General features: G+C 30.8%; 1 protein-coding gene across 6 annotated transcripts in view; it reads left to right on the top strand.

The window, feature by feature from the left end:
- Positions 1 to 3,602, top strand: part of LOC129956465 (serine/threonine-protein kinase MRCK alpha-like) — a 127,615-nt gene extending 124,013 nt beyond the window's left edge. For all 6 annotated transcript variants that reach the window (XM_056068360.1, XM_056068363.1, XM_056068362.1 and 3 more), the window contains 3 exons: positions 1,141 to 1,195; positions 1,293 to 1,420; positions 2,443 to 3,602. In XM_056068360.1, the coding sequence (XP_055924335.1) occupies positions 1,141 to 1,195; positions 1,293 to 1,420; positions 2,443 to 2,571 (312 nt within the window). In that variant the 3' untranslated portion in view covers positions 2,572 to 3,602. The remainder of the gene's footprint in view (positions 1 to 1,140; positions 1,196 to 1,292; positions 1,421 to 2,442) is intronic.
- Positions 3,603 to 21,585: the final 17,983 nt, after the last annotated feature.

Below are 21,585 nucleotides of genomic sequence, written 5' to 3' on the forward strand. Positions count from 1 at the left end.
TTGCTTTTAGGAAGTCTATCTATTTCACTAATTCTTGCAGTATATTTTTAGAAAATTTCTGCATATCTGTGCCAGTTATAGTCAAAACTCAAAACCAAATATCTTTCAAAAGTTTATGTGTGTAACTCCTCATCTATATTATCTTGTAAACCATATTATCTTGTAAATAACTTGAATAATTCTAAGATTTGAACCTATGAATAATATATTATTGGGAGATTTAAAACCTCATGCAGTTCATTGATGGGTCATTTAGTTCTAAATGGTAGTCCTTTTAATTTTTAAACTATTGAGGGTAGAAAGATTATTCAAATTATGTGAATATTTGCCTCATCATAGAGAGCATTTGTTAAAAAATTTTTTCTAATATCGGCCTGCTCTTCGATGTTAAGAATCAGTGACCTACTCATTGATTTTAAAAAATGATATTTAAATTTTAATGCTCTAAATTTGCTAGCATAATGGTAAAGTCTTGATTTGAAGACTGGAAGATATGAATTTGATCTGGAATGAATTCAGTTCCATATTAGATTTTTTATGTAAATGAATTGTACATTTGCATTTGGTCAAATTTAATTTAAGAGAAAAAAAAATTTTAATGTAAAATTTATTTAGTTTTATTGCAAAAAAATGTACTTTGTAAGAAATATCTTTTTGTTCACTCATTATTATTGACTGCAGTCAATATTTTAGCATTGCTATTTATTTATTTAACATCATTATTATTAGTCCTTACAATCTTCAGTTTAGTTTGCTTTTTTATTTTGAATTATGTTCATAATTTGATCATGTTTTGTATTCTGTTGGTATATTTGGCACTGTGTTACTTAAAGCATGTTATTAATTTCGATATCAAATTAATATGAAAGTAGCATTGCTTTAAAAAAATTTATCTGTCTGCTTTGAAGAAAATTTATTGTATCTGAAGTCATGGTATAAGCTATATAAACTGAAATTGATTGTGTATCATAAAAATTAATGCATTAGATTTTTTAAAAATATTATTCTCTCCCTAAATTGGAAATTATATTAATATATAGGATACATCTTGTGTTTCTTATCTTTTATAGTGATAAAGCATGTCTCTGTAATGTGTTTTGTTGATAGAAATTTATGAAATAATAATTTCTTTATTTTCAGTACAAGCAAAACTCTTTGCCTCAGGATGAAAAGAACAAAAGTTTGTTCTTATCAGGTATGGGAGTGACAAACCTTTTCTTCACATGTTCTGTTTTGAAATATACACTAATTTGGGAGATATGTTTCTAACTCACTTTATGGGTTAATTCCAGGGAAGTTATCCAACCGCCCTGTTGGTTCCATGCCTGTAATATCTCCTGATGGCTCTGTTTCATCACAAGAGCATTCTTCTAGTTTTTACACAGCTGGATCTGGTCAGAGTTTGTCTGGAACTCGTGATGTAAGTTTTTATTTGGTTTTTGTAATTGGCTATGTTCTATATGGAGTTAAAATTTCTTGCTGTTAATAAATTGAAATTTTAGTATTTATTCTTCAGGAATATGTTTATTTCACACATTACTAAGTATGTAACCATGTTTGGGATGAATTTTTTGAGAAATGCTTTGAAATAACTGTATATATTTGAATTATTGCCTAAACATGATGGGAGGGGGGGGGATCCATGAAACCAAATTATATAAGTTAAATTATAAAGGCTTTGAAAAAAAGGGGGGGTGTTAAAAAGAGGTATAAAGCAAAAATCTTTTAGTTTAGATGTTTATCAGATGACTTACTTAATTATAATTATTTGATTTACTAAGTTAATAATTACCTTTTATTTTACTGATTTAATTTTGCAAATTGCTTAAGATATATTATTTAGTGTCTGAATTAAAAAATGAGCTGTATTCTTATCGACTGTTTAAATATTGGGGTTCAACAAATAAATTATATGCATTGTGAAGCATTAAAATAATTCTAGAACATTTCTAAATAAACAGACAACTTATTCGGTTATCCAGAAACTACAGAATATTTTCAGAAATTTTTATGCCAAGTTTGAACAAAAATAAAAGTTTAAAAAAAAAAAATGCTTAGATTTTAATTTATGAAATTTTTTATGAAAATTCTACTAAAGATTAGAATTTGAGAACAGCCTTTAAAGATGTACAATAACAGTAAAAGGTGTTTTTAATACAAATATAAAAATGAGTGTAATTCCCGCAAAATTGGACGTAGAAACAAAATCCAAACAGCTTTTTTAAAGGAAACAGTTCTCACATTAAAGATATTAAATTAAAAAAAGTTCATATTTTTGAAAAAAAAAAAAAAATGTGGTTACTTACCATAATTATAAGGCTTTGGTTTATTACCACATTTTTTTCCTTTAAAAATGTTGTGTTCTACTGAATTTTTAATTATAGTTCTTATAAAATAAATATGAATTGTTTATGTTTTTAATTGGTAAACATATTTTTTTAGGCTGCTTTAGATCAATCACCTCGAAATTCTATAGCATCAAACAACAGTTCACTTCTCAGTTCACCTCCCAGCCCTCAAACCAAAAGGGGTGAAGAGAAAGATCCAGGATCATCTAGCTGTGAATCTTAAGTTTTTGCAGTACATCATGTGGGCTGGAAAAAATCTATGTGCCTCGCTTTTCTTCGTGTAAAAAGCTAGGCAATCACATTTCATTATGTGGAATTCAAGGAAAAAATATTTTACTTATTTTCAACAAACTGTAATGCTTTTAATTTGATAACCTTTTCACTGCCTTATTTTTCAAGGGGTGATACTGAAGTTAGTTGTACCTTGCATACAAAAGTGTTTACGTGTTTCTACGTAAAAGTGCCACGTTACAATCATTTTTTTAATATACTTAGGAGAATTGTGTGTGAGAAAGGATTAATATTTGGAAGAAATTTTCTTTTGTGCAGTATGAAGTGATGAAAGTACAGATTTTGAAGTAAAGGCATTACCATCTGTTATTTAGGATGGCTTGCATTTTCTTAATCATTTATAAGAACTGCTATTACTCTGTCCTCTACTTAAATTGCACATTTTTCTGTATATGCAAAAATGGAATAAAATCCGTGTAAACAAGTGAGAGAACTATTTACCGTAAAAGCAATCCTTTGATAATTTTTTTAAATGTCTATAATTTTTCTTTCTTTTTTTAATTTTCTACATTTATAGGTGCGCTTTTCTAAATGAACATGTTTTATATTGTATGAGAGTATTTTACTCATCAGAATATGCATAGATCTTCCATTCAAACAATAGAACACTAATTTGTTAAATTTTCTGTGTTAAAGTATAATCTTTATCACATGGTATGGGGAAAATGTGACTACACAGCTTCTTCACAGACTTGAATCGAGATCCACAAATGGGTCTCCGAACTTTTACTTAAAGCGTCTTGAACTATGAGATGCTAAACACTAGTCTATATTTTATATACCTTAGTAGACGTTGTGTAACACAATGCGTCATTACGTGTGTGCATTGCGTTGTTCCTAGTCTTTGTCGCTGCTTTTCTATTTTGTAACAGCACAATGTATTCATTTCATAAAATTTATATTGTATTATTATTAGAAAGTATCATAATTTCTTGTTTTTCAAATAAAAATAATTCTTTTTTATTTTCTGTTCTGTATTATTAAATATTGGTTGTTAAAAAAAGTTGGCTATTGTTTTCTGTTGTTTAATATATTAATATATCTTTCTTGTAAATACTCAGTTAACACGAAATAACTCATCTTAATGTTCTGTTCAAGATTTTTTTTTTTAAATGATATATGCTGTGTTAAGATTTCTATTTTGATTTTTTTTAATGCGTCTAAAAATCTTATCATTTTCTTTTGTTTTTAAAGAATTGTGGAAAAATATAAAATAAAAGCAATAATTGCCTATCATCATAATGGGCGTCTGCTGGTAAAATGTGATGTTTTATGTGAAAATTTTGGAAGTTTCCTAGTAGTGATGTGTTAGCAAACTTTTCATCTAATTAAGCATGGACACTGTCCGTCAAATAAAAATTAGGAGTTGAAATTAGGAGGAAAATTAATAATTCTAATAATTTCAGCAAATATTAAAATTTAAAATAATTTTTCATAAATTATCTATGAACCAGTGAATTAAAAACTATTCATTCACGATTTTTTAAATTAATATATCAGTGACCTCATTACTTAATATGTTAAAAATAAGTATTATGAAATTGCAGTTTATTAATGAGAGAAAAACTTTTCTTTTGTGAATGGTTTATAAATTGAGTATATTAATTTGTATTTTAGGAATCTTTCAATTATAATTAATATTTTCAATCAATTTTCGGATATTGTTTCAAACTAAACTATCATTTGAAGGGAAAAAAATACTTTTTAAAGAGATATGAAGTGATAATGGAATTTATGAAATATTTGAAACTTTAAATCAAAATCATTCCATCTGTATTTTTTACCCAGATAATTTTTTATTGATTTTTCTACTTTTTTTAAAACCAGTTTATGCTATGAAAACTATTCTGCCTTCATGTTTATAAACTTTTGATGTAACGAAACTTTTTCATCACTATTAAAAAATTGTGTTGTGCATTCAAACATTTTAAATTTAATATTCAGATTATTGCCTCTTTGCCGTCCGTTTTATTCAAGTAACTGATTTTTATATTAAATTCTGATTGATTTAATTTTTTTAAAATGAATTTCTTTGTATTACATGTGTTTATACATAGAACAAATGTGATTTGACAAAAGAAAATGCTCAGTGTTTACTGCTTTAACAGTAACTTCGAGTGCCTCATGCAAAACTGTGCTGTCGCAAGGATTTTGATTCATTAAACTCATCTGTAAATGAATCGAGTCAGTTGTGGTTTCATTAGAGTCATTAGGAATTTTCAGTTCTCTTCAAATTCATGGCAACATTTTAGATACTTATGTCATCAGTAAATAAAAGTGTACAATGTAGCAATTTTATGTCTTACTTTCATGATTTGAATTGTGTAGTTTTGTTTCCTCTAGTTAAGTTTTATTGCTAGAAATATCTCTTCAGAATCAAAAAACAAAAATATATTTATTTTAAGAATTTGTACATAGGCTTTTCTTGCATAGGTATCATTCCTCTCCATTGTATCATGAAATTTACCCTGTGTAGATCCAATATGAATTGTGTTCGATACTATGTATTTTCATACTTGATGCTGTTTTTTCCCCATAGGCTTCCATGTTATGAATTAGAAGTTGATAGTGTATTAATTAATATTGAATCTTTACTGTGATGTATTGTAAACTTTACTAGGTTTGTGCTGGAACTGTTTTTAAAAATATGATTAATATTTTGTTACAACTTTGAAATTCCATAAACATTTGCAGATTCTATATTTAAATTTATGAAGATAATTAGGTATGTTTTCCCTCATTAATTAAACATTTTAATTATTTATCTTGCAGTGAACTCTTAATATTTTTTTCAGAAAAATTTACATTATTAATCTTAAATTAGTAATTTCATTCATATTTTCCCCATTGCCAAATGATTGTCTAAAAGGAAATGTTTTGAATTCCTCAACGTTACTTTTCTGGCCCACTTCTGCATTTTGAAGAAAGACATTTGATAAGAAAACATGCAATTATTTAAGTTTATTATGATTCTGCTGTTACTGATTCTAGTTGTTTACTTTTAATTAGAGGAAAATACAAAACAGAGCTTCAATAATATCAAATTATAACATTTTTTTAAGGTTTAAAGGACTTTTTAATTGCTTTTTTTGTTATTTGATTTCTAATTTTAGGATTAAAGAAAAAAATTATATATTTCAATAACTTTTAGGTTTAAAAAATCCTTATCTATTAATTTTTTTAAAGTTCTATTTAAGAATATTTCTCTTGTCAATAATTTTTGTTTGACCCTGGTATTCTGAAAGTAATTTGCAATATATCATGGTAATGACTATTAGAAACTTTTATATTGGATATTTTAATTAATTATAAAAAGATTTTATTCTAGTTATAAAATTTGAAAATAAGCAATTTTGTTGTATATTGTGCAATTTCAACTTTTCTCAGGTTAGTTATAAAATGATCATTAATGAAGGTATAGTTCTTTCATGAAAATTTTCATCTTTGGTACTAAAACCTTCTTATTTATAATTAGTGGTTATGTATTATTATATTCTAACAAGATTTTTTTTAAAGTAGAAAAAAAAATTACATTTTTAAAATTCTTCATTTTTATATAAAGTGATTTTGTTTACTTGCATCATTTTGAATAAATTTTCAAATTGCAGTAATTATAAATTTTATTTGCTCACAATATTCAATGGTATTGTAATAATTTCATTTCTGAAAAGCTATATGTTTGATTTAAAATAATTTAGTCATAATTTTCATAGCTTTTAATATTTTATATATTATAGTTTCCCTTAATTATATACCAATTACTATACTAATTTAATTTATTTTATATATAAAATATATCTTCAAATGATTAACTTTTTAAACTATAAACTGATTCATGTAATATATGTTTTCTATGAGTTTTGTGTAAAATAATACTGAAGAAGTTGTAATAATAGTCTCAAAACATGATACATGTGTTAGCCTTTAAGAATGATTGGAATTTTAGAAATGGGTTGAATTTAAATAAATTAAATTTCATATGTTAATCCAAATTATAATTTGGGAAAATTTAAATATGAATTTTAAAAAAAATATAAGTTTTTATTCGTTGTTGTTTGGCTTTGAAATTTCAGTATTGTTATTATTAATTAAAATATTCCGAGTTTTTTTTAATTAATGAACTGGCATAAAAGAAGAAAAAGATGCTGTATTATGATTACAATAAATGTAATGTTTATTATAATCTTTAATTTAAAATTAAAAATTTAAAAAATAAAATACTTTAATATTTAAAAATAATAATCCTTACCAAGTACAAATGGAACTTACTGTTCTATAGATTTGCACCTCTGCAGTTAATAACTTTATACAATAAACTAATTATTGAATGATCACAGATGCTTTTTATGAAATCAAGTGAATTAACTCTATCCTACCTTAGTAGGAATTATTAAAAAAAAATTGTGTATACAAATGTAGTAACAGACATTTGTAGTTTTATATTTCATATTTGATAAATAATAGTTGATATAGGTATTTTAAAAATTGAACATCTTTATAACTTTGAATTATAATTAACGGAAATAATATATAGGTATGTATGTCCAACAAAGATATCTAAAGGCTACATATCATTTCATGTTTTGAGTATCAACTGTGCCTCATAGTATCCATCATAAGCTAAAAATGCATAGCTTGTAAGAAAATGGCAGAATGATTTTTATTTAATAAAAAAATGAAAAAAAAAAAATGTTTCTGCGTTTCATTTTAAATTGTCCAAGTATTGTTAGTATATTGGCATACTTATTTCATCAATTTATTTATGTTATAGTACTTATTTCATATTTTAAAGCTTTATTGTATAATTTTTTAAAACTTTATCATTATATAAATGATAATAATAAAGTGATTTAGCCTGTTTTAAAATGTGATATGCTTGAAAAGTCCAATTTTGTAAAAAAAATTTCATGTAATTTTACTACTATGCAAATTATTATAGATAAAGAAATTTATCATATCTCATTTTAACAAAAATTAATTTTAAATAAATCTTAAGTATAAATAATTTTAAAGAAAGACACATATTTAGTTATAAATTCATTCCGAGCATTTTTCTATTATTTAAGTCATTAGTGTACTGGAAAAACTGTTACACAATCCGCACAGTCATATTTAGTAAAATATTCTTGATACTTTAATAAATTCATCAATTTATTGTTCAAAATATTAAACTCTGAATCTCTTCAGATAATCAATGCTAGCTTTGAGAAAGATGCATGCATTGATTGGAGGATCTCTCTCGAAATAGACATTAATAGTTATCTGAAATATGGATATTGAAATTTTCATTTCTCCTTCAAATTTAGTTGCAGAATTTTTTTTCTTTAATTTAAAATTATGGAATGTCTAACAATATTTTATTAAATATGGTTAATAAAATAGATTGATAGTATAAGAAATTATATCTCTATTTTTCTAGCAATATATGCATCGACTCGAAGAATAATTATATATATATATATATATATATATATATTACGCTATTTAACATTTTTATTTATACGAAATGTAGAACGAAAAAACGTGGCAAACTTTGTATCATATATATAAATAAGAAGTTTTGTAATTTTTTTTAACTATGTAGAAATTTATTTATACCCAAGATGGTATAATCAATTATTTTGAAGTTTAGTTCAGATATATTAACTAAACTCCTAACGTCCCATTTTAAAGTAATAGTAGGGCTATTTTGGGACGGACCTCGTAATTTTGAACCGCTGTCAGATGATGAGGACGACATCTGAGCTTGCACCTCTCTCCAAACTTCCACGCCACACCAGCGGAACCATTTATCGTGGGGGAGCTCTTCTAATGAATGCTTTGCGATTTTAGTTTATCGTAAAAAGCAGCTAATATAGAAATTAAATTATAATGAATAAAAGAATATCTTTTGAAAATATAAGGGTGGGAATAAAAATGAAGTGAATTTGCATTGTCTGAGAGCCTCTATAGATTTTACTCGGGCCTACCCTGAGTTTACTTAGAATTTTTTCATTTTTAGGTGTTATGCCTTTCTTGATAAATTAAATATTGTCGTTTATTACATTCAAAATTGCCGAACGTACATGATTATAAATTTATAACTAAAATATTGAAAAGTTTTGTTGCAAAATATAATTAAAAATATTTTTAAAATTTAGAAGATTGGAAAGAAGAATTGTACTGAAATGAATCATATAATTGAAACGCTTTTTTTTTTTTTTGTAAGAATGTAAAAATGAATTTTATACCATAATATACTCCTAAGTTACCGATTAAAAATATTAACGTTTCGATTTATTTTTATTTAAAAATATAATATAGATTTCAAACATCCTTATCTAGCGAGTACTTATCATGCAGGAAGTAACAATGTGCCATAAGTTAATCCGTATAGTCTGTAGTTTAGTTATATTAATATCCCGTTTTAAGGCAACTAAGGCTATTTTGGACGGACCTTCTACTTTTGAACCGCGGTCAGATGACGAGAGAGACATCTGAACATGGAGCATCCTTATTGGTTAACTATATACAAAGGGTGACGCATTTAGTTGGCGAAATCTATCCAATTGTTGAAGCGGGGGTTCTGCAAAAGTTTAATATTGTGATATTTCTCAAAATTTGTAAATTTCCACTTGTAAAATAGGTTTTTATTTCGTATTACTGAATTAAGTTCTTGATAAGCAATCTAAATATTTAAAATAATTAATAATAATCAAAGAACCCGGCCCCAGGCACACTGACTGATCCCATTTCACAAATATTCTTATGAAAGCACATGCCCTTAGATAAATCATGAGTTGTCTCCTGCCTCAAACACATTTTCATTTTCGAGAAAAATCTGGAGAACAATAGCTGACCGTACATCTATTAGGGGAAACTCGACATTTAGCCCCTCCCCATGTTCAAATTTCAATTAAATTCATAATTCAATTCAGTTAGCAATAGAATGATTCAAAAAGCTGTTTCCTGTCAGCAAGGAACTGGAGGCAACTAGTGGATTTTTCACATTTTATTCATACACAGCTAGCATATTTACAGGAAAGACAAAGCAATACAACATGACATCACGTACACAACAATACACAGTAGCACAAACAAAACTCTCTCAAGATAAACAAAACCCAGAAGAGGACACAGTGCCCTCTGGCGGAAGACCTTCGGCCTCGAGGGGTATAAATAAAGTTTCAACACCCCACAGTGCCAATCACTGCAAACGATTCCGCCACTTTTTACTTTCTTCCATATAAAAAGAAAATATTGTACTCATCGAAAATTCGAAAGTAAAATTTTGACAAATCTCCTTGTTTTAGATCTCCCTGAATAAAAAAAAAAACGCATTTTTAGAATTATTTCCCTCTTATCTGTGAATACTATAGCTGAAAAAGGCCTTACACTAGACAAAACAAATTTGGTATATGATCTTTACATCAAATCTGTAGATTTTTGCCAAATTTTGAATGAAATCCAAACGAAGGAAGTCTGTCTATATACTGTTGTTCGAGCATAAGTGAACACGGTATCTACAAAACAAGAGCAAGACAGATGAAATTTGGTCTTGCACCAAATTAAGACATCATAAATGCTAAATATGTACATTTATAATGTAATTCCATATGAAATTCGGGACAAAATCCTTTAAGGGGGTTGATTGCAGGCTGGCCTTTTACCTGTGAAAAAAATCTTCAATATTGTTACAAAAATTTTTCTGCTACAAATACCGCTAATCAATTGTAATATCGCAGCGCACTTAATCACTAGTTCATCAGCTTGCTTGCTGTCTAATCCTCTAAAATCTTTTGCTTGTCGGCGACACCGACTATTCTCACACACGACACCCCTGCAGCTTCAGAGTGCCTGTCTTTTATCGTTCCGGGAGGCGGGGCTAGAATCTTCCAGACCAATCAGGGCGTATCTGGCTGTATCTCAGGTCTTAGTGGATGAATCGTGAAAGTTCTCAAACTTTACAGTAATATCCAGTTAGTCGCCAAATTCGTCGCCAAGTAGCCAAATGGTCGCCAAGCTCAGCACGCACAGGGCAGATCTTATAATGGTTTTAACGGTTTTTCCCACGATGACACAATTCGTGCCGGGTAGCAAAATTACAGATTTGCAACAATATTTACTATTGTAATGATCGAATAAGACAGTAGCGTAACAAAATTATTCTTTTATTTACAGTCTTATATATGTACATAAAAACAACTTGTTTTTCATCTAAGTTAATATTATTTACAAATAACAAATGATAGTCCAATCGCAAATTAGATCCTCTATCAAATCGGAGAATAAGTCAAAAAAAAAAAAAAAAACCGTTGCACAGGCTGTTAACTCTAAACGGCTAATTCATGGTTACTCCAAAGATTCACCGATTTTTATCGGGTGGACCCTAACACAGAAGCCCCAATTACACTTCTCAATAAATCAGGAACAACTTCTCCGGACATCGACGTCTTTCTGAATTCTAATTCGAAGCCACTCTGTCTTCTCCTCTCTGACATAAAAAAAAAAAAAAAAAAAAAAAAAAAAACCCGCATTTAATTTCTGTCAGATATCCGCCTCTGATTTTCTCATTGGGGAACTTGAGTTTACTATCACCCAATGACTGCTCAGCAATAGCTCGACTCGATCGTGGGAGTGTATGCTATGGATGTATGTTTGTGGCCGACTTCTCTGAAACATATGTTAATTATAATCAATTCGCAGCTAGAAATCACCTGGTTTCGGTACTTAATGACAACTGTTGCTGGTGATTGATCGTTTCTTGATGACTTGCGGAATCTCTTCATAAGGGGAAAAGTTAATTATCTGTATGTTTTGACGTTCTTCTCCCTTGAAGGCATGTTGGATCTATTTGAAACGACGGGACCCACATCTGTATGAATATAACAAATGGCCAGACACAATGACTGTATTAGTGAAAATGATCCACTTCTGCCGGTCCGTATGCACTTCACTATGTATGGGAAAAAAGGGTGACGTTACATCTAGTCGGAATCTAATTACCATGTGAGGAAAAAGGGGAAACGTTATACTATAGATGTAATATGAGAGAATACTGTAATTGTGGGTATTTACATACAAATTTTGAAGGCTCACTTAGAAAGACAACATAAATTTGAATTGAATTATTCTCTATGGAGTTGAGTTGTAATTGGTATGACTTATACAACCATGCATGCGAACGCAATTATTCAAAAAACATAGCAATTAAAATAAATGAAATTTTTTTCCCTGTTTTAACACCGAAAATGTGGATCCTTATCAAGTCTTGAGATAAATCTATAATTTCACTAATCTACTATTTCTCGGTCTACACTTCTGTGTGCACGTAAGTGTGATTACTCAAAAACTCAATGAATTAAATAAATGAAATTTGGTAAGCGACTATAATTACAGCTCTATGAAAAATTTTGGTTTCCACCAGTTGAAAGAAAGGCGATCCAAAACACATATTCTACTATCTGGTATTAATGTATATAATTCCATGTCAGCGTTTAATCGCTAAAAATCACTCGTTAGATTCAGTAAAACAAGTTGATTCAACAAACGCATGCGGTTAATACACAAATACCGACTTTCTTTACTATACAATGCACACAACTCTTATGTGCGAAAAATTTAAGCACTCATGCCATTGAAGGCCTTGTTCAGAATTTACATTTTCATGTGGGAGGGGAGGGCCGCGGTGGCTTGGGAGTTAGGTCTCGGCTTCGGAACAGGAGGTTTTCAGGTTCGGGACCCAATTCCACCGAAGAACCGTCGTGTAAGCGGGTTTGTTGCATGTTAAATCTGGCAGGGCCAAACGTACTCCCGCTGATGTGGTGTGGTGTAGAGAGGGGGGTGCCAGCTCAGGTGTCGTCCTCGTCATCTGACTGTGGTTCAAAATTTAGAGGTCCGTACCAAAATAGCCTTTATGTTGCTTTAAAACGGAACGTTAATATAACTATAATAATAATAATAAAAACTAAATCATGTGGGAGAAGGATAAAGAGTCATTTTTCAGAGAATATGCGAGAAAGTTTTCGGGATGATATTCCCACTAATTAATATCTATTGTAAGCTTAATTCTTTATTGTAAGCTTAATTAATTATTGTAAGCTTTAGATATATCAAGAATGGTCGCTTGCGCTACCTCTCCACTTTTAATTTTTGAGAAATATCGCAATATTAAACTTTCACAGAATCCCCAGCTTCAACAATTGGACAGATTTCGCCAACTAAATTCGTTACCTTTTGTGTATAGCTATCCAATAATGATGCTGCATGTTTGTTTTGTAAATATATGTTAAGTTAATACTTTCATGTGGTGTGATAAGATATAGCTCATCATCTTTAATGGACATAACTGAATTAATACTATTAACATAGTGGACGAATAATTGGTCACTAAAGTCAGCAAGTGAAAACATTTATTAATTTATTTTACAATTTTTAAAAAGCAAATGTAGCAAAATTCTTTGTATTTCTCTCGTATATGAACTATACGAAGAGAAAATATTGCAATGGTTGAATAATGACAATACAATAAACTTATCTCAAAAATGCATTTTTGGAATTATATGTATCTGTCTATGAACAAGATAATAAAAAACGTTTTAAAGGATGAAATTTGATATATAGTATATATTTCCAAATTTGTAGAAATATATTAAATTTTGGGCGAAATCAGTCAAAATTTATAATATATGAACCAAATAGATATGATATCTACTAAATGCAAAAAATCTATATAAATAAAATTTAATTTCGCATATGGCTTTATAATCCAACGTGCAGGGTTATATCAAGTTTTGATTCAAAACCGTTATACGGTGGACCATCCGTCGGTCTGTACATAAATATAAACGCAAGCATATAAACGCAACGATAAATAAATGAAATTTGATATGCGATTTTGTGATTGAAATTATAATTCTCTGTCAAATTTTGGGTCCATTTGGTCAGAAAAAAAAAAAGGTGTCCGAAGTGAATAATCTGTACTCTTGTGCTTGTGTATTAACCACAATTCAGCGATTTATCGCCAAATATCGCATTCTTATATGTAGCCTCTTTCGTTTTATCATTTGCCAACGGCATGTGGTTTATAGCACGCAAATACATTAATAGGAATATACCAGAAAGTTTCAAGGAGACCAATGCCGCTGATTTTTGAATTAAAGTATCCGACTAGGAGACGAATTTAAAAAAAAAATGATATATAAATTTTTTTATTGTATTAAATAACTGAAGCAAACTTGAAAGATCAATATTAGAAGAAAAAAATATACACTCATTGCTTTTTATTAAAAACAAACAAACAATTTATTTAATGAAAATTTAGCAAAAATTTCAATGTTAGGAAAAACAGAGTAAGAAATAATAGAAATATTTATTTTTTTATTTCACCTATATATAGCTCAAATTACATAAAAAGTAACAGATCACAAGATAAACAATCTTTTAATAAATAAAAATTTTATGAGCATTTGAAGTTGCCGTTAATGATTTTTTGTCAAAATTTGTCTATGTTTTGAACTTAAAGTGTCTGTAAAATATCTCTAAATCAAGATATCATACCCTCAAGGGTTTCGGATGCAGGCATACCAAATTTCATGAATTTTATTGAATTGATTTGAATTTTATTGAATTGTCATGTTTTTCGTCAAACAATCGCAGTGAAATATTCATTCTTTAGAAAATGCGTTTAGATACTCTACTTGTAAATTAGTTCATCCAAATGCGGTGGAAACAAATATAGTTTTTACGCATTTTTAACAAAAATACCAAAAATCAGCAAACTACGGCTGAGTTGGTAGAGAGTTGAACACATATGAAATATTATTTTGGAGACTTTTAGAATAAACTTTAGAACTTTTATATTTTGGAGACTTTTAGAAATAAAATAAAGCACTCATTTTCGGTTAAAAATGTCACTGTTATCGATTTCATTTTAATTTGTTGTATATTATTGAAACTACTGTATCTATACTTCTATATTATATATATTAAAAAGAAAGTCTGTTCGGGAATCTACGAAGTTTAGACTTTATTTCCAAATCATAAATTTAAAAAAAAAAAAATTCACATTTTTTGTGTGAAAAAAACCTTTTTACAACCAAGTCGGATACCTTAACTTCGTAATTATCATTCCTGATACAAAAGAAAAGGGAAACCTCCCCCCCCCTCCCATAAATAATAAATCTAAACAATTTTTTTTTATTAAATATTTTTTTAAAAAATAAATCAACTAAACTCTACAAAATTATTTTAACACTTTGTAATAACATGATATCCGTAACTTAACTCAATGGAAAGTACTTTCAGTACTTCCTATATCTGTCTAAAATCTAAAACGGATTTTCAGGCAACTGTTCACAGAGTTTCAGTTTTAATGTACCCAGGGGAACTACTATCCAAACAGTTTCAGTCAACAAACATCACCCCCCCCCCACATCCCCTTTTAAAGCGAATCGTCACTTTGGGTCCAAATGACCCCCAAATGTTATTACCTAACGCCAGCTTTAATTCCCCCACTTTTCAAGGGGACCAAAAGTTTATTCTTTTACCTTTAGATTCTTTCCAATTTTTACTACAGCTAAAGTTACCCTTTAGGGTTATGTCGGTCTCTTAAAGTGGCAGATATCAGTCAGGATTTTCAACGCATGTTCTCCTCCCCCCTTCTAACCCATTAAAGTTCTAAACCTGGGGAAAAATTGCAGCAGGGGAACTGCCTCCTCCTCTCAATGCAAACGATAAAGAACTTATTAATATGTGAAACCAAAGTATGCCTGCGGGTTCGATTTAAACCGGGCGACCTAGGAGGACGTGACTTGGCCAATGACGGCTTTCTCGAGGGGAAGATATATCAGTTCCGTCGACTCAACCTTATACTTTGTATGTGCGAGGTTCTTTTAATATTAAAGCGTTGTCCTCTGGTAAGGTCCGATGAATTAGTGTTTGGGGTTTCCCCGAGTTGATACACGGGTGCAGTTTAGATGAGTAGGATTTAGAGCCCACTTGAGGTTGGAATGGAATAATGGGTAGTTCTTGGGTATGTTTTGGATACGAGGGAGCTACTTTAGCTGATGGTAGCTTTTAAGGGAAGAAGAAGCCCATTGGAGTGTTGAAATGATGTCTCAAAATCTGAAGAATGTTCTGGAAGAAAGTGGCAATGGTAAAACTAAAACGAGTTTTTGAGGGTGCATGAGGTTCCCAAATGGTACTGGCAAGCAAATTATTTATTCATCTGGACGTGTCAGTAGTAAATCAACTTCCCTACATTCGATGGTCATTATCTATAGAAAAATAAATAAATAAAAAGCGATTATATTTCATACGATGCTAGTTAGACAAAGATGTAGATATAAAGATCTAATCGAGTTAATATTTTTTTTTATACAGGATTAAATATTTTGATGCTTTGTTTCAATTTCCTAAACAGTTTGTATTTAATGCAAGTTCACTTATATAATTTTCATTTTCTCGAATATGAAACATAAACTAAAAACTTTCTCGCATATTCTCTGATGAACTTGTCATGCCAGAGACAGTCTTACATGGCATTAGCGTACAATAGTTACAAAATATTAACCTTTGACGTGAATTTAGCATTTTTACTGTATCTATCGTGGCGAGGTATTTGGCGGTTAATCCTTTGCATGGGTTAATAGTATCCAAAAATCGAATTTGTGTTTTAGAGACGTTTTTCGAACCTACTGAAATAAAAAATATGACACAAAACTACTCTGGTATTCACAAAATCACTTATCAAATTTGATATATTTAAGTCAATGCGATTTTTAATTATTGCTTTTACATGTTTCTAAAAGTACAAATGACAGACGGTCAATCCCTTTTTGGATTTGGCTAAAAGTTTTATAGGTATTTAAACTATAGATGTTGATTCTATGTATAGAATTTTATTTATCTAGCTCTCATCCTTACGTAGCAATTGTGTTAAATTACATTCGAACGGCCAGACAGACAGACTTCCTCTGAGCGGATTTTGTTCAAAATTCTGTAGAAGTTTACAAATATGGTATAAAGGCTGCATACCAAATTTTATCCATCTAGATCAAAGCATTTTTGAGTTATCTTGTTACAGACAGACAGACACACGGATAATTTCCAAAAATGTATTTTTAATTCAGAGGGGTGTAAAACGTGGAGATTCGTCCAAATATCGAGTTCGAAAGTTTCGAAGATTACTACACTTTCTTTATAGTACTTATATGAGGAAGTAAAAAAGAAAATCAATATATATGACATTGGGATTTTGACAAAACTCTACTTTTCACCGAAAATAGTCTCTCTTTTTGGAAATATACTTATCTGTCGCACTGTCTATATATGAACACGATAACTCAAAAAGCTGTTTAAGATAGACGGATGAAATTTGGTATATGGTATTAACACCAAATTTGTAGATTTCTATTAAATTATGAGCGAAATCCATTCACAGGAAGTCTGCCTGACTTAGAGTAGGAGTGAACTCGATAGCTACAAAACATAAAAAGGCATTTGCGTAATGTTAAGTGCATAATTTTACAATCGAAAGTGTACATTATTATCAAGTTCAGTACCAAATCGAACTCTAAGTTGTCCGTCTGTCGATGTCTATATTCTCATAAATGTAAACGCAATGCTTAGTTTCAGTTAGTCTCGTTTTTAAAGCAACACTAAGGCTATTTTAGGATGAACTTCATAATTTTGAACCGCAGTCAGATGACGAGGATGAAACCCGAGCAGGCACCCCTCTCTCCAAACTTCCACACCACACCAGCAGGGGGGGGCGTTTAACCCCTATGGATTTAACGTGCACCTAATCCTTTTTACACGACGGTTCTTCATTGGAATCGGGTCTCGAACCTGAAACCATCCGGTTCGAAGGCAAGATATTATCACCAGGTCACCGCGACCCATATAAACGCAATGGTTTAGGTCACTGAAATTAGGTGCATTGTGTTGTATTTTAACTTATTTTTCTATCGACAATTTTAATTTTAATAAATCAAAAGAATGACGCACAAAATAAATAAATTTTTTTCACGAGCGCAAATATATCATATTTTTTGTAACTATGTTTTGTCACTTTGTCTGTCTATGAAAACGATAATTTAAAAACGCCTTGAATTAAATGGAAACCAGCGGGAGAAGTATTCCCAAAACCTTTTGTACTCTGTAATAAATTATTATACCAGAGAATGATTTGAATGGCATTGGCGTACGATAATTAAGAAATACGAATCTTTGGCTGAATTTCTCTTTCTTACCGAATTCTCATGCCATCTTTGGCACGTTTTTTGGCTATTAATCTCTTGCATTCGGTTAATAGTATCCAAAAATCGAATTTCAATTTTAATTGCGTTCTTTCCCACAGATTGAAACAAAAATTTGACATAAAACTACACTTGTAATTACAAAATCACGTACCAAATTTGATATATTTAATTCATTCAGTGTTTGAGCTATCGTGTTTACATGTTTCTGAAATCACAGACCGACAGACGGTCAACTCCTTGTTGGATTTTGCTCAGAATTTGGTAAGCGTTTATACTAAAGATGTTCAAGCTGTGCACCAAATTCTATCTATCTAGCTCTCTTCGTTTTGTAGTTACAGTGCTGACTTATATTCAAATAGCCGGACAGACAGACAGTCTCTGAACGGATTTTGCTCAAAATTTGATAGAAATCTGACAATTTTGTTAGAAGTCTGCATACCAAATTCCATCCATTTCGCTCAAGGCATTTTTGAGTTATCTTTGTCACAGACAGACAGACGGACGGACATTTTCCAAAAAAAAAAAAAAAAAAAATGTTTTTCTTGAACTCAAGGATGTCTGAAACATGGAAACTCGAGTTCGAATTTCTGACGATTACTGTACTTTCTCTATATTACGTATACGATAAACTAAAAATTGATACGTAGTATTTCCGTCAGATTTGAAGAGTTCTTTTCTTTCTCCGAATGCGTTTCATTCAAAATTCATAAAATTTTAGAATGAAATATAGTCAAAGAATGTTTGTCTATCTATCCGAGTGCGAGTGAACACAATAATTACAAAAAATAAAAAGCGAACATTAGTAAAATTTGGCAAACAGTTTTATATTCGGAACCAACACAACCACGCATTTTATATCAAATCCATACGCGGGTTGACTGTCTTGCAATCTGTATATTCTCAAAGTAGAAACTCACAAACGTAACAGCTGAGATAGATGAAATTCGGTATATTATATTTTTATTTAACATTCTTTATTTGTCAAATTTTGATTTTAATCAGTCTAAAGAATGGTTTCCAAAATACATATATTTTTTTCACTATGCTACGAAACTCAAAACGCTTTTGTTCAACACTGAAAATAAAAATCTGAACATATACCGATTTTATGGCTTTGCTTAATGGCCCCAATTTTCGAGCATAGGGGATGGGGAGGTGACATTTTATAGAATTTGGAGGGAGTACTTTCTTGCTAGATTCAAATTTCTCTACACGAAATACTCAAAGAGAAATTGACGCGCAAAATATTAATAGTCAAACAATTCGAGCACAAGATGTTGAGGAACCTTCACATTTCATACCTCTGCGAGTCTGAAAATGTCTGTGTGTGAATGTGACATCTCAAAATACTTTGAGCTAGATGGATTAAATTTAGTATATGGATATTGGACTCAAATTTGTACTTTTTCGTGGAATTTTGGATGAAATACATTCACAGGAAATCTGTCTGTTTGTCCGGCTGTTGGCGTGCAATGAACACAGTAGGTACAAAATATGCAAAAGGTAGGTAGGTGAAATTTGGAGTATAGATTTAGCACCTTAAATTTAGATACCTATCAAATAATACCTCCCCCCCCAAAAAAAAAATCCATCATGTAGCTGAGAATCTGTTGGTCTGTACTTTTGCCTGCATGTAAACTCGATAATTCAAAAATGTTATAACTTGGGCGAATAAAATTTAGTTAACATTTTCAGATCAAAAATGTAGATTTCCAACGAAATTCTGAGCTAAATTACCAAATGACTGATCATCTATCTATCTGTTTGTCTATATTTTCTCATGCATAAATAAATGAAATTTGTGTTGGTATATCGTGATTATTATTGCAGTTATATATTGTTACGGAATTTCACTTCCTCCGTCGTAGGGGTTCTTTTAAGATTTGATGGTCGATGTAAAAATAAACCGTCCTTTAGTAGAAAAGACGAAGACTTATTACACACGAAGAGACGAATACACAGACGACAAATATATATAGCTGAGATGAAAACAGGACGACACACAGCAGCACATTATAGCAAACTGTAGCCCACAAATCGTAAACGGTGGTAATTACAGCCACAGCACACAAAGCGGCCAGACAGAATTCAGCAGGAGAGGGAATCTTCATAGATTCACTCTACCCTCACGTAGGTTTCTCCAAACGGCTGAAATTCTCCACTGTCTCCTCGCTTTAGCTGTATCCAGCTGCCGACACACGACTGGCTACTCCTCAGAGGACTCGATATAGCTTCCACAATAAACAACAGGACTCGGCACATAGCTCTGTTCAGCAGTAACTTAAGCTGTGCACAACGCTGGCACTCTTCGGACTATAGCGCCGTTACTCCGTATCCTCTCGACGACTCGTTTCCTGTCTTGATTCCAACTCCGATTCTGGTTCTGATTACCATCCAATTCAATTCCGGCTTGAAACTGCTGGCCTTTTATAGTTGCCGGGGGGGGGGGCGAGCCGAGAAAGTTTTCGGACCAATCAGGCGTATCTCAGCTATTATTGGATGGATCGATAAAATTCTCGAAATTTCCAGTAATTTCTTCTTTGTCGCCAAAGTCGCCAAATTCGTAGTCAGGTAGCCAAATGGTAGCCAAGTTTGTTGCCAAGCTTTGAGATCACTGACGCGGCACCCGATCAGCACCCACAGGGCTGATCGTAAAACGGTCTTTCTTACGATGACACTATAGTGCTGGGAAGCAAAAATTACAGGTTTGTAACAATATTAATTTTTTTTGTTTCAATCAATCGGTCAGAAAAAAGTCGTTTTAAATACAAATCTGACATGCCAGCGATTAATCGCCAAAAATTGCATTCTAAATTCAATAGAAACGCTCATTTCATTTTAAGATCGATGTTTTTTGTACCTATTGTTCGCCAATGCCGTCAATACGCAAGTAACGGTATTCTTCACTATATTTCGAAGCACACAACTCTCATATGTAGGAACTTCAAATTAAAAATTTGAGCACTCGAGGCATTTATAGCTTTTATTAAGATCCATAATTCTTTGTGAAGGATGAAGCACTGTTATAAGTTTAGTTTAGCTATATTAACGTCCCGTTGTAACGTAACACTAGGGTTATTTTGGAACGGACCTCTTAATTTTGAACCGCAGTCAGATGACGAGGACGACACCTGAGCTGGCACCCCCCCTCTCCACATCTCACCACACCGGTGGGAGGACGTTTGGTCCTGACGGATTTAACATGCAACAGACCCCCTTACACGACGGTTCTTCAGTGGAATTGGGTCTCGAATTCTACGGCTCACGAGCCGAGATCTTACCACCAGGCCACCGCGGCCCGAAACACTGTTATAAGATATCAGTTATGAGAGTGTACGAAACAGTTTTAGGAAATCGTTCCTGTTAGTTTTATGCAAGATTAATTTTAGATGTTTTATTTTAATTTTTTTCTTATATCTTTAAACGAGCAATTCTTGTGCATATATTTCGTGAAACTCGGAAACGACTTTAATGCTTTGAATCAAATTTTATATTTAAATAAGGTTTTGTTTTTTATCTATTATTTCGTGTCTTTCCTGAAAAAATGAGATTTTACACATACAAAAGAAGCCTATTTTTATAACTGACTATTAGAGCCTTTTTCCGTCTTTTATCATGTTGTCAATTGTCAATGTCATATAACATCATATCGGTTCCGATTTCACCATGGTAAAACTGAGTGTAAGTTCAAAAATATAAATAAT

This window comes from Argiope bruennichi, chromosome 11, assembly GCF_947563725.1.
Source record: "Argiope bruennichi chromosome 11, qqArgBrue1.1, whole genome shotgun sequence".
In the NCBI taxonomy this organism is placed as follows: Eukaryota; Metazoa; Arthropoda; class Arachnida; order Araneae; family Araneidae; genus Argiope; species Argiope bruennichi.